The 23558-nt window shown below is 45.7% G+C and overlaps 1 protein-coding gene across 1 annotated transcript in view; it reads right to left on the bottom strand.

Annotated features, from left to right (window-relative positions):
- Positions 1 to 415: 415 nt before the first annotated feature.
- Positions 416 to 23558, bottom strand: part of LOC123346298 (butyrophilin subfamily 1 member A1-like) — a 28387-nt gene continuing 5244 nt past the window's right edge. The window contains exons 2-9 of the mRNA XM_044983633.1: positions 18421 to 18537; positions 16262 to 16609; positions 15350 to 15631; positions 5394 to 5498; positions 4699 to 4719; positions 3437 to 3457; positions 2704 to 2736; positions 416 to 1071 (exon numbers count right to left, since the gene is read on the bottom strand). Of these exons, the coding sequence (XP_044839568.1) occupies positions 557 to 1071; positions 2704 to 2736; positions 3437 to 3457; positions 4699 to 4719; positions 5394 to 5498; positions 15350 to 15631; positions 16262 to 16609; positions 18421 to 18520 (1425 nt within the window). The 5' untranslated portion in view covers positions 18521 to 18537 and the 3' untranslated portion in view covers positions 416 to 556. The remainder of the gene's footprint in view (positions 1072 to 2703; positions 2737 to 3436; positions 3458 to 4698; positions 4720 to 5393; positions 5499 to 15349; positions 15632 to 16261; positions 16610 to 18420; positions 18538 to 23558) is intronic.

A 23558-nucleotide genomic window follows, 5' to 3' on the forward strand; every position in this document is an offset into this window, starting at 1 on the left:
ACAACAAAGTATAATATATTGAAACAGGCAAGTGCTGCTTCTGGCTTTCCACTTTTAATTGACCCTTGTAATCTTCTGGTGCCGACGCCTTGTAGCTTCATTTTATATCGGCTTACAGGGCGGGCACCACCATTCTGGGCCCCACCAAAAATTATACAAACCTGCTGCCTATGGCTGGGAGACCCCCATGAGCTCTAATCCCACAGATCTGTACAAAACACTCCCCTGCTGCTGCTTCTCCCCACCGCCCCAACCCTGATTGATTCATGCTGTGTCCCTGCCACCCCCACCCCTGCCTGTCTCAAGCCCGGCTGTTCGTTCTGCCCACTGCCCAGCCCCCACCTCTGCCCCTCAGGGCCCCTCTGCCCTTCCTGCAGCCCCAGGGGTTCTTCCCCCACCCCCCCGCTCATCCCTGGGGCTGCAGGGAGGGGGAGGAGCCTCTAGGGGCCATAGAGATGAGGAGCTAGGGGCTGGGTGGTAGACAGGAGTCCTCCAAGAGACTGGGGTCCATGAGGCCAGAGAGGCTGATTTTCAGTTCCCCCTTCTGCTGTGTCTCTCAGGGACACAGTCTGAGCCGGAATCCCCGCCCCAGCAGGAACCAGGGTCGGATTCTCTCCCCAGGGATGGAGCCCGGCGGGAAAGTGAAGATCGGGGCCTCGTCACCAGCATCGATAAATGTCACCTGCCCCCGGTCACAGTCCAGACAAACCCGGATCCTGCTGGGGAACCGGCTCAGGGGCAGGGGGGTCGCAGGGGAGGTGAGAGCCTGGAACTGACCCCACCACTGCTCCACAGCCCAGATCCCCCCCTCAGGGCTACGGTTGATCCATCCCTTCCTCCCCACAGACTCTCTGGCCACTCCCACAGCCCAGTATCCCCCATCCCCCACATCCACCTCCCAGCAATATCTCCCCGAGGTGAATCCCTCACAGCCCAGCACACAGGCCCAATAGTCAAATCTCTCAGGGTTGTCAGGCAGTCGCTGCCACGTGTCTCCCCGTCTCACACTTTTCTGATCCTCAGACAGGATGAGTTGGGGATGAGCCGTGTCTGGATCCAGAGTCACATTTGCTGGGGAGAGAGAATCAGAGCGTTAGGGGCAGAGCTCAGCCCTGGGGGAGGGTTTGATGGTGTCAGTGATAGTCTCTCTCCAGCTGGGGAAGATCCTCAGGGAATCTCCTTCATCCAGGATTTACCAGTCAGCTCTGAGATCTCAGAACAGTGCTGGGGAGAGTCACTCCCCTGACCGAGATGGGTCAGTGACAGGGTGAAAGGATCAGCTGGGGCAGGCCTGAGACTCAGAATCTTTCCCCTCCTGCTCCCACCTCTCCCCAGGGACTAGAGACTCAGTTGCCCCAGCAGATGGTACAACTCAGTGAACATTGACACAGCTCCCCTCCCACCCCACCTTAAATCTCACTGTCCCAGCTGCTCCATGCTGGACTTTGCTATGGGGCCTCCCCACCACACCCTGCCTGCTCTGAAATGTCACAGCTCAGAAAGGAACAGGCCAGGTACCAGGATTGAACACGCCCAGAATGTCACTGCTCATCAGCAGTTGCAGCATAAAAGTACATTAGCCTGGAGGAGGGGGATTAGCACAAGTGAGGGAGAGTCATGATGGAATGAGGCAGAAGCTACAAGTGTGGGGGGAGCAGGGGTGGATTAGGGTTTTGTGGGGCTCTGGGCCACAGCAAGTGAAGGCCTCTGCCCACTCCTTCTCCCTGCAGAACTCCCCCTCCCCACACTTCTGCTGAGAAAATGGGGCCAGGGTGTGGGGGCATGCCTTGCTGTGGCCACCTGGCGCTCCACCTGGAGAGAGGGCAAGCCCCCACACTCCGACACCATTCCCCAGCTGAAGTGCTGGGCGGATGGAGTGGGGCAAGTCCCAACTCCACTCTCTGGGCAGGAGCACTGGGAAGGCAGAGCGGATTGGGGCTCAGAGGCGCCCATTTCTCTGGGGGCCCCCAATTGGCAGTGGCCCCTAGGCAGAGGCCTCATTGTCCCAGTGGCTATTCTGCCACTGGGGAGGTACAGAATAGGTGGAAAGAGGGAGAGGGTTGTGCTAGTGATGGGGACACTAAAGTGATGTCCTGTTTATCAGAGACAGGAGCATGCTGGGATTGTGGTAGATGGAGAGAGGGGAAATGAGACAATCACAGGAGATCCCCAGATCTGTATAATGGAGCCAGGAGAGCCCCTATCTGTGATTAAGGCTCTGTTCCTCTGCTTGAGACTGCAGCCAGGGTCGCACAAAGACACATACTCATGCCACCAGCATGGGGTCATTGCAGAGCTCCTGGCTTTCTTCACAGGGGAAAAGATGAAGGAAGAAACAGACACACTGGAGATTGGCCATCAGCACAGGGAGACAGAACAAACTCCCCCTGAAGAAGTGGCTGTGGAGGTGCATGTCCCACTGGATCTGTACAATGGGTGGCATCTGCTATCACAGACCTCTGCAGGGTGCAGTGCACATACCCAGTGGTGGAGGGGCAGGAAGAATAGCTACAATATGATATAAATTCATTATGGTGTGGTAGGACATAGGCACAAAACCCATCTCACTTTGTGATGTGCCATGAAATGCAGGGTGCTGGGGAGCTCTGCCCTGAACTATCACACCCACATTCAAGAAAGAGGAGGTATATTGCCCCATTGCAACGGATATTTGGACATTGATAAAATATGATCTTTAATTACCTTCTTCTATAGGTGCCAGAGTTCTTCTCCACCCTAAAACCAGCCACATAATTAGAGATGAGAGCGGAACTGAACATGTATTGCATGATTCAATATTGTACAAACTAATACACCAAGGACAAAAGAATGTTATAGGTTCATCAGAACCTCCACTGGCTGTCTCTCTCCCAGGGTGGATCTTCACTGCAGTTAGCCCAAGGTCTTATCTGGCTGTTCCCAACCAATTTATTGCACAAACACAAAACCTCAGACTCAAGTTTGTTGGTGCTTTACTCCCAGGCTGGCTGGCAAGACTGTGGGTATAAGCTGTAGCCCAGTTACGACTTTAATTCAGGTTGGTTACATGCCCACTTTGCAGTGTGGAGGGAGGCTAATCATCTCAGGGGCTGATAGTCCTCCAGTGCCTTCCCACAATTCCTCCTGGGCCATATTTTCTTGGTCACTACCTACTCCGCTACTGTATTGCTGATCAAATTTTCAAATTAGCTTTTGGTGTAAAATCTATCCAATTTACTCTGTCTCCACACTTTATAAAGTTACATTAAAAAACAACCACCCACACCCCCAAAATAATGAGAATAATTAAAAAGCAAGGAAACAAAAATAATTTATCATTGCAACAATTTTAAAAATTAAATTTAAAGGCAAACAACTCAACCACAATTAAACTCCCACATGAAACGCCGAATTAGTACAAAAAGTTTCTTTTCACAGGAAGGATGACAACACTTACCTATCTCGTTATCTCGTTTGCCTAAAAATTAAAGATAAAGATATATTTTTGTTAGGAGTTTCCCTTTTCTTATTTTTTATTTCTCTTTATCATCAATATGACAGTGAAGGCTGAGAGAAATCAACCTCCTCTTCAGGATGTCAGACGAGAGAATCCAGTGGTCACTTCTGATCTTAAACTCTGTGATGCCATAACTCTATTGCTTACCAGTTTTTCAAATTAGCTTTTGGTGTGAAATCTACCCAATTTAGGGCTTCCACACATTTTACACAATAACACTAACCTCCCTCCCCCCCAAAAAAATAATAATAAAAAGCGAGAAAACAAACATACAAAAAGAGGTTTCATACTGCAACAAAATTGTAAACAAATTTAAAACCAAACTCCATAAAAATTACACCAGCTCCCACATGAGGATCCCATTCGGTACAAAAAAATTCTTGTCTGAGGAGGGATAAAGACATTTACCAATTTCTATATTTAGTTTGCCTAAAAATTAAACAGAAATTTAGGCTTAGAAACTATCTCTGTTCAGTTTCCTCTTAAGGAGATCAGACTAGATGATCTCTTCATCCCTTCTAACTCTGTGATTCTATTAGAAGCATAGGACTGGAAGTCTAATCTCCCGCACTCGTGGTAGGCCTAAGTATTACCTGAACCACCTCTGACTGGTGTTTGTCTAACGTGCTCTTGAGAAAAACAGCTGGTCATAACTGACCCAGGCAGGGTGACTCAGAGGACAACTTTGGGGACCAGACAATAACGACCCTCCTAGGCAACTGGGTCAGAGCCCAGTAGAGTGGGTGGGTCCCAGCTCCCCTGCCATTGCCTACCTCCCTGCCCCTCTGATTAAAAGAGGGCCAGGACTGCAAGACCTGCCCACTGGGAGGGGTCACTAAGTGTGCTCACCACTAGGCCACGTAACCCACTGATGCAATTACACTCCTATATGAGGATCCAATTGTGTACAACAATTTTCTTCTCAGAAAACCTCTGAGACCAAGGGCTAGTCTACACTGAAAATTTCCACCCCTGAGACACATAACTTATGCTGATCTAATCCCCTAACTGGATGGACTATTAAAGGGAATGGGTCTCTGGAAACATCCAAATGGGCCTATAATGGTCCAGCCTATTACACACACACAACTCCCACCCCTGTCAAACACAGAGACACAAAAATAAATCAGAGAAACCAACAAACCCATATGCAATTGTGTAGCCGTGGTAAAAAATTTATTTGTAGAAAAACTGAAACTTACCAACTTCTTCAGTAAGCTTCCCTTAAAATACAGAAATAAATATAAATTATTCTCCTTGCTTCATGAAACATTGTTAAAAGAGGTACACAATTCATTAGGGTATGGAGGGACTCAGTGACATGTCAAATTTATTTGGCAATTGGGCAGATATTCTTTATGGATGAAGTTCATCAGGGCATGGACATCTGTGTCTGAGTTATGTGACATTTGATATGATTTTTTTTTATTTTCTGAGGAACAAATGTGTTTATTTACTGATTTACCAAAGAGGCATTTCTATAGGGCCCATCGCTATAGTGTCCAGATTCACTTCACTTTACTAGCAAAAAAAAAAAAAGATGTTTCAAGTACAAATATGAGAGGCTAGACTCTGCATAACCTTGTCTCAAGTGGAACCAGAGACAGAGAGCGATAACTGCCTGAGAACTGGGAAGAGGGAGATAGAGGACCAAGTAGAACAGAGATGTATCTGCTATGATCCGATTCAGTTCTATTGTCTGAGACTCGCCCTTCTATTCTCTCCCTCGCACCTCTGCCCCCACCCTCTATCAATAAATTCACATCTATTCTTCTTCTTTATTTAGGACCAGATCAGCAGATCACACGTTCTTTTCATGTTAAATCCCTAAATTGCCCTTATTTATTTATTAGAACAAAACCTTTATTGACAGTATATTTCTCCCTCTGATATTTACCTTTCATTTTACAGAGATAAACAGTGAGGCCAATGAAACCAAACAAAACCACCAGGATCATACTCAGAGCCACCATCCAGGGATTCACCCTCGGGAAAAAGGAATCTGAAAAACAAAACACCCAGGGCTTGCCTTAGTTTGGAAGTGGTGACTAAAAGCAGATTTTCATACAAATACATAAATAGTGCCCAGCAGGGTTTGTGTGAGACAAGAGTGAAAGAACGGCCATGTCTACACTACACAGAAGACCAGAAACTGATTTTAAAAATGGCTCCAACCAACACAGCTTTAATGTGGATTTATCCTGATTTGATTCATTGCTATTCAGAGGGCCACAGAGTTCAGGAGCAAATTCTCTGCTCATAAAACCAAGACTCCAATAGGTTTATGCCAGAAAAGCATTTGGCCCTTAGCAGTAGGCAACATTCAGAAATTGCCAGATTAATTAGCATATTTTTTAAAAAATCCACTGTTCCCCCCTAATATTGAGAGAAATCATAACCACAATTCCTCCAAACATTTGTGCAGAAACTTAAGCAATCTTCTTTTGCTGTTCTTGTGTTCACCATGATTCAGTCACTTAACCAGGATGGAATTTTCAAATGTGCCTAATGCCTTTTCTGCACATGGTTTGTGCTCTGAGTGAACCTGGGGCAACCCTCTTAGGGTCATTCTTAAATTGGTTCAAGAGTTGACAACATATGAGGGTTGCACCAATTTAAATAAAATGATGCATAAGAACATAAGACCATAAGAATGGCAATACTGGGTCACACCAAATGTCCATCTAGCCGAGGATCCTATCTTCCGACAGTGGCCAGTGCTAGGTGCCCCAGAGGGAATGAACAGAACAGGGAATCATCCAGTGATCCATCCCCAGCTTCTGTCAAACAGAGGCTAGGGACACCATCCCTGCCCATCCTGGCTAATGGCCATTGAGGGACCTATCCTCCATGAATTTATCTAGTTCTTTTTTGAACCCCGTTAAAGTCTTGCCTTCACAACATCCTCTGGCAAAGAGTTCCACAAGTTTACTGTGTGTTGTGTGAAGAAATACTTCTTTTTATTTGTGTTAAACCTCCTGCCTATTAATTTCATTTGGTGACCCCTAGTTCTTGTGTTATGAGAAGGAGTAAACAACACTTCCTTATCTACTTTCTCTACACCAGTCATGATTTTATAGACCTAAATCATATTTCCCCTTAGGGCTTGTCTACACTACAGGACTATTTCGAATCTACTTAAGTCGAATTTGTGGATTCGACCTTATGAAGTCGAATTTGTGTATCCATACTAAATACACAAATTCGAACTTCTGAGTCCACATTCACGGGGCCAGCTTCGACTTTGGAAGCGGTGCACTGTGGGAAGCTATCCCACAGTTCCCGCACTCCCCGCTGCCCATTGGAATTGTGGGATTTCCCCCCAATGCATGCTGGGGGAAAAAATGTGTCGTCATTGAACCGTCAATCCCGCCCTCCCTGTCTTCCTTGAAAGCGCCGGCGGGAAATCTGTTCGCGCCCTTGTCTGGTCGGTTACAGCGCGGACGCCACAGCACTGCGAGCATGGAGCCCGCTGCGATCATCGCTGCACTTATGGCCGTTGTCAACTCCTCGCACGTTATCGTCCACCTCTTCCACAGTCAGATGCTGAGAAACCGGGCGAGGAGGCTCCGGCAGCACGGTGAGGAGAGTGGCGCAGACCTCTCAGAAAGCAGGGTACGCCGGGCAGTGGAGATCATGGTGGCAATGGGTCAAGTTCATGGTGTGGAACGGCGATTCTGGGCCCGGGAAACAAGCACAGACTGGTGGGACCGCATAGTGCTGCAGGTCTGGGATGACACAGAGTGGCTGCGAAACTTCAGGATGCGTAAGGGCACTTTCCTTGAACTGTGTGACTTGCTGTCCCCTGCCCTGAAGCGCCAGGACACAAGGATGCGAGCAGCCCTGAGTGTGCAGAAGCGAGTGGCCATAGCCCTCTGGAAACTTGCCACGCCAGACAGCTACCGGTCAGTAGCGAACCACTTTGGCGTGGGCAAATCTACCGTGGGGATTGCTGTCATTCAAGTAGCCCACGCAATCGTTGAGCAACTGTTCTCAAAGGTAGTGACTCTCGGAAATGTCCAGGTCATCATAGATGGCTTCGCCGCGATGGGATTCCCAAACTGCGGTGGGGCTATAGATGGGACTCACATCCCTATCCTGGCACCAGCCCACCAGGCCAGCGAGTACATTAACCGAAAGGGCTACTTTTCAATGGTGCTGCAAGCTGTGGTGGACCATAGGGGACGTTTTACCAACATCAACGTCGGGTGGGCGGGCAAGGTTCATGACGCGCGTGTGTTCAGGAACTCTGGTCTGTTTAGACGCCTCCAGGCAGGCACTTTCTTCCCGGACCACAAAATAACGGTTGGGGATGTGCAGATGCCTACAGTGATCCTCGGGGACCCGGCCTACCCGCTAATGCCCTGGCTCATGAAGCCCTATACAGGCGCCTTGGACAGAGACAAGGAACTCTTCAACTACCGGCTGAGCAAGTGCAGAATGGTGGTGGAGTGTGCTTTCGGACGTCTCAAGGGGAGATGGCGGACCTTACTGACTCGCTCGGACATCAGCGAAAAGAATATCCCCGTAGTGATTGCTGCTTGCTGTGTGCTCCACAATCTCTGTGAGAGCAAGGGCGAGACCTTTTTGGCCGCTTGGGAGGTTGAGGCAAATCGCCTGGCTGCTGTTTACGATCAGCCAGACACCCGTGCTGAGAGAATATCCCAGCGGGAAGCGATATGCATCAGGGAGGCTTTGAAAGCGAGTTTCCTCGCAGAGCAGGGTAACCTGTGACTGTCCACTTGATTTTAAGAGAGCCTGATCATAAACCAAGTTTCCCCCAGTTCCGAAGGACGTTTTAAAACTAAGGACATGTTTTAGTAATTAATAATAAATCTTTCGTTGACTTTGCATTTCTCTTTCTTCGTTGAAACATGGAAGCACTCTGTGCTGGTTAAGGTGTGCACTGATGGGTGGGTTTGCAGGAAGGGGCGAGGGGTGCCGTCTTTGGATAGGGGTTAACATGACGGCTGTGGGTTTGGGCGTTGGAAGGGGTGAGGGGTGTGGGGGAAGGGTGAGTATCTGCCCCTGGATGAGGTCTCTTTTTGGGGCTCAGGGCACCGGGGAGGATCGTGACTACGGTCCAAGTGCATGTGAAGGGAAGCCTGCCTTTACATTCTGGGATGTCAGGCACCAGGACCCTGCACAAGCATACACATCAAGGAAAGACCCGGGGCAGCATACACCACACAGACTGTCCCTGGTGCCTAGTGACTGCAGTCTGTGTGTGCCCTGCAGTTGACCCTGCAGCCAAGTCTGTAGCATGGCACTGTGGGCTATGCAGTGAAATTACAACCCCCCCCCCCCCCTACAGAACAACAGAAAGTCTTCTGACACCAGAAACATGACGGAAACAGTCAGTAACACAAAACCGCTTTTAATAATGTAGTACACAGTGGGGGGTTTAAACTTGGAGTTGGGACTGGTTGATGCTTTAAGGAAAGAGCTTGTACAAATTTACAGCGCGACAGTTGTCTCGAACATTATCAGTGTGCTGCGGTGCAGGGACAGTTCTCACGGCCCCTACCGCCCCTCCGTCTTGTCACTTTGGGTGAGGGGGGGACAGGACTTCTTGGCGTTGGAGGGCGGTTGCAGATGCACTGCAGGGGGGCTCTCTCCTCCTGACTGCGGTCTTGCAGAACATCTACAAGGCGCCGGAGCGTGTCCGTTTGCTCCCTCATTAGACCAAGCAGTGTTTGAGTCGCCTGCTGGTCTTCCTGCCGCCACCTATCCTCCCGTTCCATGTGTGTGCGATGCTGCTGACACAGGCTCTCCCTCGACTGTCTCTGCTCTGCCGCCTCCGCTCTGGAGCTGGCCATCAGTTCCTGGAACATGTCGTCCCTTGTCTTTTTCTTTCGGCGTCTAATCTGAGCCAGCCTCTGCGAGGGGGATGGCGGGGCAGTCCGGGAAGGACCCGAAGCTGTGTGATGCGAAAAAGTAGGTGATTTCCTTGAACAAATACATGTTTTCCAACAGTAAACACAGTCTAGTCAGTTTCAGTTAAGACCACCAAACAGGGAACCAAGTCTCAGGAGATCTCGGAACTAGTCCGAGATTTCGGAATACGCTCTCATTGGCGGCGCGATTGCACTGGATAGTGCACAAGCGAGGAGAGACAGCTGCATCCCTCTTGCACAAAGTCCTGGTAAGCCTTACAGTACAGAGTGCTTATCAGTTACTGCTTAGCTGTGCTCTCCTGCTGGAGGCAATGTGCAAAGCAGAAAAGATGAGCGTTATGCGGCACCTCCCGCCAGTGAACGGGAAAGACCCCTGTATGCGTTTCCTCTGTGGCCTGCAACACGTGGCTGTTAAGCGAGGGTCATTCTTATGCAAAGTAAAACTCTGTTAAGCGAGGGTCATTCTTATGCAAAGTAAAAGTCTACCATGCACAATAGTAACAGTACACTAATTCCACTAATTAGATGCAGCACTTCCACAACGACATCACCCTGAGGCGTGTCAGGCGCACACAGAGAGAGCGGATGCTAACAGAAGCCCTGCACAGACCAGGACCATACGCTGCCATGCTCGTCGAGGCGATGGTCCCCCTGTACCTGAGGATGGCCTGGCGCGGAAGAGTGTGCTTCAACGGAGCACCCAATAAAGCACCTCTCCCAAGAAACCTCTTGCTGAGGCTTTTCCAGCTGCTCTCTGAGAGCTTTTTTGAACTATCCCCAGAGGACTATTGCTCCATTGCTGTTTGTGTAGACCTGCTGTTTGTCTAGTTTCATATTTAAAAATTGTTATATAGTATTTCTATTTTTTATATATATCCCTGTTTCTTAAAAAAATAAATGTATCCCTGTTTGTAGCACTTACCGCCTGATCCTTCCCCTGATTCCGAGTCCGGGTTAACGGGCGGGGACGGTTGGTAGGGGATCTCTGTGAGGGTGATGAAGAGATCCTGGCTGTCAGGGAAAGCGGGAGTGGGTTCGATGTCGCCTGCGCCGTCCTCAACAGACCCTTCCTCATCTTCCCCATCGGCGAACAGGGAGGGGGAACTGTCCCGGTACACTATTCCGTCCTCGGAGTCCACCGTCACTGGTGGGGCACTGGTGGCAGACCCACCTAGAATGGCATGCAGTGCCTCGTAGAAGCGGCATGTCTGGGGCTGGGCTCCGGAGCGTCCGTTTGCCGCTCTGACTTTTTGATACCCTTGTCTTAGGTCCTTCACTTTCACGCGGCACTGCATCGCATCCCGGCTGTATCCTTTGTCTTTCATGGCTTTAGAGACCTTCTCGAAGGTCTTCGCGTTCCGCTTGTTGGAGCGCAGCTCCGAGAGCACAGACTCCTCGCCCCACACAGCGATCAGATCCTGGACTTCCCGGTCAGTCCATGCTGGGGACCTCTTTCTATTCTGGGATTGCCCGGACTCCTCTGCTGGAGAGCTCTGCATCGTTGCAGGTGCTGCGGAGCTCGCCCCGATGTGCAACCAGAACGTCAGATTCAAACCGCCCAGACAGGAAAATGAATTCAAATTTTCGCGGGTCATTTCCTGTGTGGCTGGCCAGAGAATCCAAGCTCGGAATGCTGTCCAGAGCGTCAACAGAGTGGTGAACTGTGGGATAGCTCCCGGAGCTGCTAAGTTCGATTAGCATCCACACCAAGCCTAATTCGAGCTAGCAAGTGCGAATTTAGCGTTACTCCACCTGCCGGGGTGGAGTACCAAATTCGAACTAAAGAGCCCTCTAGTTCGAATTAAATGGCTTCCTGGTGTGGACGGTTGAGCGGTTAGTTCGAATTAACGCTGATAAATTCGAATTAAAGTCCTAGTGTAGACCAGGGCTTAGTCATCTCTTTTCTAAGATGAAAAGTCCCAATTTTATTAATCTCTCTTCATACGGCAGCTGTTCCATACCCTTAATTATGTTTGTTGCCCTTTTCTGAACCTTTTCCAATTCCAATATATCTTTTTTAACATGGGGCAACCACATCTGCATTCAGAATTCAAGATGTGGGCGTACCGTAGATTTATATAGAGGCAATATGATATTTTCAGTCTTATTATCTATCCCTTTCTTAATGATTTCCAACATTCAGTTCACTTTTTTGACTTCCGCTGCAGATTGAGTGGATGTTTTCAAAGAACTATCCATGATGACTCCAAGATCTCTTTCTTGAGTGGTAACTGCTCATTTAGACAACATCATTGTTTATGTATAGTTGGGATTATGTTTTCCAATGTGCATTACTTTGCATTTATCAACATTAAATTTCATCTGCCAGTTTCTTGCCCAGTCACCCAGTTTTGAGAGATCCTTTTGTAGCTCTACGCAGTTTCCCTGGGACTTAACTATCTTTTTTTGTATCATCTGCAAATTTTGCCACGTCACTGTTTACCCCTTTTCCAAGATCATTTATGAATATGTTGAATAGGACTGGTCCCAGTACAGACCCCTGGGGGACACTACTATTTACCTCTGTCCATTCTGAAAACTGACCATTTATACCTACCCTTTGTTTCCTATCTTTTAACCAGTTACCAATCCATGAGAGAAAACTTTCCCTCTTATCCCATGGCAGCTTACTTTGCTTAAGAGCCTTTGGAGAGTGATCTTGTCAAAGGCCTTCTGAAAATCTAAGTACACTATATCCACTGGATCTGCCTGTCCACATGCTTGTTGACCTCCTCCAAGAATTCTAGTAGATTGGCGAGACATGATGTTCCTTTAAAAAAACCACATTATATTCATCTATGTGTCTGACAATTCTGTTCTTTACTACAGTTTCAATCAGTTTGCCCCATACTGAAGTCAGGTTTACAGGTCTGTAATTGCCAGAATCACCTCTGGAGCCCTTTTTAAAAATTGGATCACATTATCTATCCTCCAGTCATCTGGTACAGAAGCTGATTTAAATGATAGGTTATGGACTACAGTTAAGTAGTTCTGCAATTTCACATTTGATTTCCTTGAGATCTCTTGGGTGAATACCATCTGGTCCTGGTGACTTATTACTGTTTAATTTATCAACCTGTTCCAAAACCTCCTCTAATGACACCTCAATCTGGAACAGTTCCTCAGATCTGTCTCCTAAAAAGAATGGCTCAGGGTTGGTAATCTCATTCACATACTCAGCCATGAAGAGCGATGCAAAGAATTAATTTTGTTTCTCTGCAATGGCCTTATCATCCTTGAGTGCTCCTTTAGCATCTCAATCGTCCAGTGGCCCCACTGGTTGTTTAGCAGGCTTCCTGCTTCTGATGTACTTACATTTTTTTTCTAATATTACTTTTTGAGTCTTTGGCTAAATGTTCTTTAAATTATTTTTTGGCCTTCCTAATTACATTTTTACACTTCATTTGCCAGAGTTTATGCTCCTTTCTATTTTCCTCACTAGGATTTAACTTCCACTTTTTAAAGGATGCCTTTTTGCCTCTCACTGCTTCTCTTACTTTGTTGTTTAGCCACAATGGTTCTTTTATGGTTCTCTTACTATGTTTATTAATTTGGGGTATACATTCAAGTTGAGCCTTTATTATGGTGTCTTTAAAAAGTTTTCATGCAGCTTGCAGAGATTTCACTTTTGGTACCCTTTAATTTCTAGTTAACCAACCTCATTTTTGTATAGTTCCCCTTTCTGAAATTAAATGCTTCAGTGTCAGGCTGCTATGGTCTTTTCCCCACCACAGGGATGTTAAATTTAATTATATGATGATCATTATTACCAAGCCATCCGGCTATATTCACCTCTTGGATCATATCCTGTGCTCCACTTAGGACTAAATCAAGAATTGCCTCTCCTCTTTGTGGGTTCTAAGACTAGCTGCTCCAAGAAGCAGTCATTTAAGGTGTCAAGAAACTTTATCTCTGCATCTTGTCCTGACATGTACCCACTCAATATGGGGATAGTTGAAATCCCCCATTATTACTGAGTTTTTTATTTTACTAGCCTCTCTAATCAAACTGAGCATTTCACAGTCACTATCACCATCCTGGTCTGGTGGTCGGTAATATAGCCCTACTGCTACAGTCTTATTATTACAGCATGGAATTTCTATCCATAGAGATTCTATGGTACAGTTTGGTTCATTTAAGATTTTTACTTCATTTGATTTTATGCTTTCTTTCACATATAGTGCCACTCCCCCACCAGCACAACCTGTTCTGTCTTTCTGATATATTTTGTACCCTGGTATTACTATGTCCCATTGATTATCCTCATTCCACAAAGTTTCTCTGATGTCTACTATATCAATATCCTCATTTAATGCAAGGCACTGTAGTTCACCCATCTTATTATTTAGACTGCTAGCATTGGCATGTAAGTACTTTTAAAACTTGTTACTTTTTAGCTGTCTGCCATTCCTTGATGTAATTGAATGGGACTTTTTTTCATTTGACTGTTTCTGATCAGATCCTACCTGTATTTCATCATTTTGCATCCTCTCCTCCTTACGAGGACATAGAAAATCTCCATTAATAGGTTCTCCCCTAAGGGATGTTTCTGTCCGATCCACATGCTCCTCCACACCTGTCGGTTTTCCTCCAGCCCTTAGTTTAAAAACTGGTCTATGACCTTTTTAATTTAAGTGTCAGCAATCTGATTCCATTTTGGTTTAGGTGGAGCCCATCCTTCCTGTATAGGCTCTCCCTTTCCCAAAAGTTTCCCTAGTTCCTAATAAATCTAAACCCTTCCTCCCTATACCATCATCTCATCCATGCATTGAGACACTGCAGTTCTGCCTATCTAACTGGCCCTGCATATGGAACTGGAAGCATCTCAGAGAATGCTACCATGGAGGTCCTGGACTTCAATCTCTTACCTAGGAGCCTAAATTTGGCCTCCAGGACCTCTCTATCCTTCTCTATGTCATTGGTACGCACATGTACCACGACCAGTGGCTCCTCCGTAGCACTGCACATAGTCTCAAGAGATCTGCAATGTTTTCATCAGGCAGACAAGTCAGCATGCAGTTTTCCCAGTCATTGCAAACCTAACTATCTATATTTCTAATGACTGAATCCCCCATAGCTTTTATCTGCACAAAACCTTAAATCATAAATCAGCTTCATAGTGCCCTATCTTCATTTAGTTGAAGTCAGTAAGGAATTGACTGAAACTAAATCTATTTAAGGCACTCGGAAACCTATACAAGAGTGTTCAGACAAGAAAGTGGCATTGATTAAGTAGTTAATCAGTGCATCTTTTATCTGTAGACGAAATCATGAGTCCCTTTGTGGATTCGGACCAAAGTGTCTTAAGGAACACAAGTCCCATTTAACATCAAGAGAAACTACATCACATGACCGTCTTGTGTGAAATGTCACCTAAGTAATGAAGCCTCAGTTGGTGAAGCGAACAGAACACTAGAGCTCTGCGTGGATACAAAATTTGTATCCGCATCCAACCTGTGGTCCCCAAAATGATCCGTGGATATCCGCATCTGTGGATGAGGATATCTGGATATAAAGCAGGTATCTGCAGATTTACAGGGCTCTACAGATCACAATCAAGCCAGAGTACAAAATTTACCACATTCAAAAAAATCATTAAGATGAATTTAAGATTACAGGAACATACTGCATCAGAGGATTGAGTGAAAGTTTCTTCTAAAAATGTTGCAAGTTTTTGTGTGGGGTGTGTGTCTGTGCATACGTGCTAGAACTTCAGGAAAGTCAGACTTAACATTAAATTTATATGAAATCCAAAACCTTGATTGTCCGAATACTCACAATTAATGGAATCAAGTTGCCTAAAACTGTGACCCCATAAAGACACCAGCCTCCCATCTTTTGTGTTTGTATGTGGATTATGAAATATCCACCACAGATGTTTCAGTTCTTTTCTTCCTATGTTTTGTTTTGTTTCTAGTGGTGGTGAGTTCAGTGTGGGGTTTGGATGGTGACTGACCTGCTATATAAACTGCTGATTCTTTTTCTTGATTGAGAACGGTGTTCCTGATGCAACAGGACAAGTTTTGGTTTGAATGTTCTGTTATAATGAGAGCAGTTTCTGTTTTAAACAGGTTATTATCCCCTCGGGATGTTGTTTCAGAGAGTGATGGTAAATGTCGCCCACTGAGATCTCTCCACAGCACTTCAGGCTCTGGGTACCAACCAGCTGATTGACAAATCACCCGAATCCCTCCATCCTGGTGACCCTCAACAAAGATGAGAGGATCAGAGCCCACACCTAAAGTTAAAAATACATAAAAGGTGTTAATTCATATGTTAATTTATAAAGCAGAAGGGATGAGGGACAGTTTGTAGATCCCTTATTCACACAAGAAAGCACTAATTCATGTGGGTAGTGAGTAAAAGGGAAAAATGAATATTGGAATGTCTGAAATCCCAGTGCTCATGGACACACAAAAATGTGAACAAATATTTACAATAATTTCACTGAGTCAATGGGAGATATCTGAGTGCTGAGCATGTTTGGACATGTGACCACTTCATTTAGATACCTGAATTAGATTGAACTTTTTGAAAATCTGATCATTAGTGCATTGGACAGATATGTTTATTTTTAACAAAAAAAATCTAACTGGTGTCATGCTTACAGTGTCAAAGCAGCAGGGGAGAAATACTCAGTCTTGTCTAAAAGTGATAAATACATAGTTTCCCCTCCCCAGCACCACCATTACACAGTCTCAACAAATAAGAAGGCTACATTTGATTTTGACTACACCCTTAAGTAACAACCAACATAAACTGCATTATTGTAAAATATTTCACAAGCAGGGAGTCACAGTTGTTGTTGTAATAGGATAGAATAAAGCCTGCAGACCACACAAAGCTAAAACTGACACAAGCCACTGACCTGCTACTCGCAGTTCCAATATAGTTTCTTCGTAAAAAGTATCATCTTGAACAAAGCAGTGGTATTCTCCTTCATCAGAGAGTCTGATACTGAGAATCCTCAAGGGAATGTTTCCATCTGTGAGTCCGGCTTTCAAAAGCTCTGTCCTGCTCTGATACTCTGGCAACTGCCCATCATACTGATCTTTCCCATCATGATAAAGGTGCACAAAGGATACGAACTCAGATCGGAACCATCTCACCTCCATGTTTGCAGCGCTCATTGGGGGAGACAGGTGACAGGGTAACACAGCTTCCTCACCCAGGACGGCAGTGACAGGGTCACCGGGTCCGATCACGGTGAACTTAGCTGGAAAATGCACCAGGGCAAGAATAACAAAAGCAGCTCAGAGGAAAGTGGGAATTCGATATGAAGGACACATCCAACAGGTTCCATTTTATACAAACTTTCCAAAAAGTTCAGCCAGAGGCAGACACCCGGCATGGAACATTTCAGCCTGAATGCTTAAGTGAGAGCAGCGCTCATGGGCAGCAGGACTGGGGCTCTGTGATAAGAACCCTCAGTCTCGGCATATGGCACAAGCACACAGCAATGAGATGGGGCGTGGAGCTGATAACAGACAAGTTTGGAGCATGGCCAGGCACAAAGCACTGGACAGAGAGGGGAGCTGACATTTGGTAGGTTCAGTGCCTGGCACAGGCACACAGTGCTGACATGGGGTGGGAAGCTGAAGATGGGTGTGTTCAGTCCCTGGCAAAGTCATACATAAGAGAAACTGAGGCAGAGAAATGGTAATGGATATTTTGGGTGTATAGTTGAGACAAACTTATTATTTAACAGACCATTTTTCTGAGTGCTCTCAAATTGACACGCTTACTGACATTGCCATGAAATTTGCTGGGCCTCACCTGGAATAAAAGTAGGGTTGGTGGGCCATATCTGGTGTTCTTTCACCAATGTGTTCCTGAGACATAGCCCTATTGCTAGAGCCAATTATTGGATTAGTATGGTTCAGTACTTCATATGACCAAGAGACCAAATTAGCCAATAATTTTGGCTAAGTTCGGTTAATACAAAACAGTGCACTATGAAAAGGAGACAAACATACTGTCCTTCTGGGAAGCAATTCTTATTTTGCAGCGTGGTCACCTTACACAGAATGTGTGCCTCAAAAATACACCCTCCAAAATGCACTTATATTTGTACTAGGGCTATGCACAAGTGAGAAAACACTTTATACATCACCCAAGATCCAACCCACCAGTCCCTTAACTTGTTGTTTTTTACCTTCCTTAGCTCTGTTTGGACACCACTTTCTATACCAGGCAGGTGTGGAGGTACATCCCAATCAGGGCTAGGACACACCAGTCATGTATCTTGGCTTTGATAGCCTTCCTGTTTTCTATGGTGAACGCTAACTTCAGCTTTGTAATGTTTGGTAGGATACTTGATATCGGTGAACAGAATTGTGGGAAGAGCATAATACATTCAGTTAACTTCCCAACACTTTTATCGTGTATATTATAGGACTACCGTGCACATAATACCTAATAACATGGTGTTATACATCTAACATATTAGCTAACAGGTCCAATAAAAAAAGTCATGTGAAATCAATATATTTTGATTCTTATGTTTTTGGGCACATGCGAGTCTCAAATTATGGCTCTGATATTTTTTACATCTGAAATCCACTAAATTAATTTATGTATTTTATTTTTTATTGTTATTATTAAACTCTCAATAAGTGTCTATCCAATGCATCCTTGATAATTTCTTAAAAATGCCTGTGTGACAAGACAGACGTGCACTATTCCATGAGGAAATAAAACAACCCAGCAGCAACACAATCAGAGCAAACAATGAATAAGGAAGGTGCTGATCTTGCTGTGAGGTGAAGTTTACACACTGTGAGTAGGTTTCAGGGTAGCAGCCGTGTTAGTCTGTATCCGCAAAAAGAACAGGAGTACTTGTGGCACCTTAAAGACTGAGCTGCAGCTCACGAAAGCTCATGCTAAAATAAATTTGTTAGTCTTTAAGGTGCCACAAGTACTCCTGTTCTTTTTACACTGTGAGTAGTTCCAGTGACTGAGTTGAGTATGTTGTTAAGACACTTCAGGGGCCTAAGTAAATCCCCCTAAAAAACAGCAGACACAGACCTGATTCCATCTTGTGAACATAACAAGTAAGGAAGAAAACAATAAAACCAGGCAGAGGGGAGCTGGCTCTGGAGCTGTGACACAAGGAGAGAAACTTCATCTTCACTGTAACTTGATCTAGACAACAGGAAGTAAGAGGAAAAAAAATCATAATGAGCATAACACACCGATTAACATTAAAGTCAAAGATTAATGAGGACAATAAATAAAAAGGAATAAATATATTGTTAAATGAACCCTTTCATATGATGGAGTTAGAACATCCCTTCAAAAATCCACATTAAAAAAGTCAGATCAGTGTAAAAACAAAAAAAAGTCAGTCATTCCATCAATGGAGAAAAAATTTTAAGGAATGAGAAACACTGTGTGTGAGAGAGACAGAAAGATTTTTTTTTTACCCATTTATTTTCTTTCAACATATCAGAGGCAAAATTATTCAGTCCCATAAACAGAATTATTAAGTAACAGGAACAAGAGAGAAAGACGCTTCCCATAAAATTGGATTTGCAAGAGTTTGTAACTTACTTTACAAAACAAAAATATACAGTAAGTTAATTCATAAGAAATCTCCCTTTGAATGCATTGAGAGCAGGATCAGGTCCAGTTTTACTGAATAAAATATAGAAGGAAATAAATTCTTAAATCAAATAACCACAATAGTTTGGTGTTAAATTACAATGAAAGGAGAGGGGAAAATAGCTCATAGATCATTTTGAATATATAGGTTCAAAAGCAAAGCTTATATTCAGAGTAAGACACATTTATCCTGGGATTATTGGATCATTTTGCAGTTAATAATTCACCCAAGGTCAGGAATAAATACTAGGAAATATCAAAGAACAAGGGAGATGGTATTCAAGTGACATATTTCACCTACCTGATAAATCCTGGGAATAAGCTTTGGAAGAGTTTTAAGATCTCCCTGGTATTCCAAGGTTTTCTAAAATCCTCATCCATTCTCCTCTAGTTATCTTACATTGTCAGTGACTATTTTAGTTATGAGGCTACAAAATAAATTCTTAATAAAACATTGCAGAGACAAAAGATGAATTCCAGTCTTTCCTCACATATTTCTGAGAAAATGGTATTTATTCTTTGTTGGACACTGAAGTGAAATGTTTCAGAGTGGTAGCTGTGTTAGTCTGTATCAGCAAAAACAATGAGGAGTCCTTGGGGCACCTTAGAGACTAACACATTTATTTGGGTATAAGCGTTCATGGGCTAAAACCCACTTCATCAGATGCATGGAGTGGAAAATACAGTAGGCAGGTATAAATACACTGTACATGAAAAGATGGGAATTCCTTACCAAGTGTGTGTGGGGGTCAGTGCTAACAAGGCAATTCAATTAAGGTGGTAGATTACCAAGGGAGGAAAAAATCACTTTTGTAGTGGTAATGAGGCCAATGTAATCAGGATGGCCCATTTCAAACAGTTCAGAAGAAGGTGTGAGTAACAGTAGGGGGAAGTTAGTTTTTGTAGTGACCCATCCACTCTCAGTCTTTATTGAGGCCTAATTTGATGGTGTCCAGTTTGCAAATTAATTCCAGTTCTGCAGTTCCTCATTGGAGTCTGTTTTTGAAGGTTTTTTTTGTTTTGTTTTGTTTTCAAGAATTGCTACTTTTAATTCTGTTATTGCATGTCCAGGGAGATTGAAGTGTTCTCCGACTGGGCTTTTTAATGTTATAATTCTTGACATCTGATTTGTGTCCGTTTATTCTTTTGCATAGAAACTGTCCGGTTTGGCCAGTGTACATGGCAGAGGGGCATTGCTGGCACATGATGGCATATATCACATTGGTAGATGTGCAGGTGAACGAGCCCCTGATGGTGTGGCTGATGTGGTTATGTCCTATAATGGTGTACCTTGAATAGATATGCGGACAGAGTTGGCAACGGGGTTTGTTGCAGGGATAGGTTCCTGGGTTAGTGTTTTTGTTGTGTGGTGTGTAGTTGCTGGTGAGTATTTGCTTCGGGTTGGAGGGCTGTCTGTAAGCGAGGACTGGCCTGTCTCCCAAGATCTGAGAGAGTGAGGGATCATCCTTCAGGATAGATTGTAGATCCTTGATGATGCGCTGGAGAGGTTTTAGTTGAGGGCTGAAGGTTCTGTTACTTTCTTTGTTGGGCCTGTCCTGTAGCAGGTGACTTCTGGGTACTCTTCTGGCTTGGTCAATCTGTTTCTTCACTTCACCAGGTGGGTATTGTAGTTTTAAAAACGCTTGATAGAGATCCTGAAGGTGTTTGTCTCTGTCTGAGGGACTGGAACAAATGTGATTGTATTTTAGAGCTTGGCTGTAGACAATGGATTGTGTGATGTGTCCTGAATGAAAGCTGGAGGCATGTAGGTAAGTACAGTGGTCAGTAGGTTTCTGGTATAGGGTGGTGGTTATGTGACCATTGCTTATTTGCACTGTAGTGTCCAGGAAGTGGCTCTCTTGTGTGGACTGGTCCAGGCTAAGGCTGATGATGGGGTGGAAATTGTTGAAATCCTGGTGGAATTCTTCAAGGGCCTCTTTCCCATGGGTCCAGATGATGAAGATGTCATCAATGTAGTGCAAGTAGAGTAGGAGCATTAGAACAATGCTTCCTCAGCTCTCGTCCCCTAAGTCACCCATAAAAATGTTAGCATACTGTGGGGCCATGTGGGTACCCATAGCAGTGGCGCTGACTTGAGTCAAGACTTAACTTGGTTAAGGACACTGCACCCACAAGGGTCTGTTAGACCAAAAGCTGTGACAAGGCATTTAGGGCACTACAAGACCCATTGACCCAGAAGTCAGCACTATTCCACTTGGATTTCTCAAAGCCCTTTATTCTCCTAACAGATGTGTCTGATGCCAGACTCAGAAAAGTGCTATCTCAAGAATTTGGAGGAAGAGAACACCCTGTCCTCTATCTCAGCAGGAAGTTATTCCCACAGGAGGTAGCCTAATTGGTCATCGAGGAGGCTCTGGAGGTGAAATGAGCCATCGATGCCCTGTGCTATTATTGGTGGGGGCAGCCCTTTCACTGACCACGGACCACTCCACTGGCTGAACTCATTGACTGGTCATAACACAGGCATTATGCCGTGATATCTCTCAATGCAACCATACAGATTTTGGCTGGTACATTGTTCAGTCATGGAAAATAAAAAAATTGAACTTCTTTTCATGAGATGGTGGGGACACGAACCAGTCCCAGGAAACCACTCCTCAGAGTGATGGAATATCCAAATGCCACACTGGGCCTGAAGGGGTAAAAGGAGAGTATTGGGCCCAGGTAGCCCTGTCCCTCCAGCCCTGCAGAGCATGGTCCAGCTGGAGAGAGAACTGAAAGGGTGGCAACCCAGCTCAGAATGGGGAGGCACGGGAGGGGGACAGACCTACCCTGAAGGAGCCTGACAATGGCACTGAAGAAGCTTCCCCAAAGGACTGACTGCTCGCTTAGCCTGGTTGGGGCTGATGGTTTGATTGCCTTTTCTTTTTCTTTTCACCTTATCTTGGACTGGAAGCTGGGGGAGAACAGCAGATAGCAGGAAGTGACCCAGGGAGGGTTACTTGGAGGACAACTTTGGGGACCACACACTGATGATCCTCCTAGGAACCTGGGTCAGAACTCCCCAATCACTGCCCACCTCCCTGCCCTTCTGATTAAATGAGGGCCAGGACTACAAGACCTGCTCACTGGGATGTGGCATTAAATGTGCTAACCATACTCTGACATGAAGATCCAATTTTGCACAAAATTTTTCTTCTCAGAGGAAGGATAATGCCATTTACCAATGTCTAGATCTCGTTTCCCTAAACAAAAACAAACAGAAAAAAACAGAAATGCATAATGTTACCTGAAATTGGGCCAGCTAGTAAGCTTAGAGACCCACCAGACTTTGGCAGAAAGCAGAATGTTTATTACACTGATAGCTAAGCTCAAAAGAAGGGGACGGGGGGGTGGGTCACACTCAGACTCGCATACTCACGCTCCCAGGATAGGCACGACACTGGAGATGTCAGGATCCTTTAAGGTAAGTGTCCCACAGCGCAGCGATGGACGGTGTGTTGAAGGTAAGTCTTCCCGAGGCACGATGCAATGCAATGTGGTGAACCACTGGCCACGTGGTCTGGGCAAAGGGCCTTCACGGGCGGTACAAGCTTGTGAGTGCACTGCTGAGCAGGGGCGGCTCCAGGCCCCAGCACGCCAAGCACGTGCTTGGGGCGGCATGCCATGGGGGGCGCTCAGACGGTCGCCGGTAGGTGGCTCCGGTGGACCTCCCGCAGGCGTGGTTGCAGAGGGTCCGCTGGTCCCGCGGCTCCGGTGGACCTCCTGCAGGCGTGCCTGTGGGGGGTCCCGCAGGACCAACGGACCCTCCGCAGGCATGCCTGCGGGAGGTCCACCGGAGATGCCTGCCGCCCTACCGGCGACCGGCAGAGCACCCCCCACGGCATGCCGCCCTGCTTGGGGCGATGAAATGTCTAGAGCCACACCTGCTGCTGAGCACATGGCTCCTTCTCCTTTTGAGGACCTGCTCCTCATGGCCTGTGACTAGAGATGACTTGGCCGAGTCTGGTTGGTCACACACCACCTCGGACAGTGTCCAATGCAGTGTCCATGCACTGGGTGTGTGAATGCTGCCTAATTAGAGTCCCAGACACCCTGTCTACCTGGGAGCTCTCTTGATCTTCCAGCTGCTCAAGCAGCCCATTCATCCCACAAGCATTCCAGGAGGGAGGAGGAGGGGGAAAGCCACTTCACAGGTATTCAAAGAGGGAGAGGAGACAAAAAGGCTGGGGAGGGGGGGAGGGTTGATGTAACAGACCTTTTGAACATACAGGTTATATGGAGCATAGTTATACAGAGCATACAGATCACTGCTGCTCCTACAGCACATATAAATGTTTACTATGAGCTTTCCTTTTCTTATATGTTGTTTCTTTTTATCATCAATACAATGTTAAGGCTGAGTGATTATTTCTATTCAATTTCCCCTTTTCTATTGCTGCCTCCCCCCCTCCACCCCCAAGAACATTTTGGTGTGAAGTTTGTCTAATTTAGACTTACCCCAAATTTTATAAAACTAGATTAACACGCCCTGTCCTAGGGCACACCCCCATCTCAGCCAGGAAAAGAAAATTCCTCTGGGCTCAACTGGTATTAAACAG

Source organism: Mauremys mutica, chromosome 12, assembly GCF_020497125.1.
Source record: "Mauremys mutica isolate MM-2020 ecotype Southern chromosome 12, ASM2049712v1, whole genome shotgun sequence".
NCBI classification, from domain to species: domain Eukaryota; kingdom Metazoa; phylum Chordata; order Testudines; family Geoemydidae; genus Mauremys; species Mauremys mutica.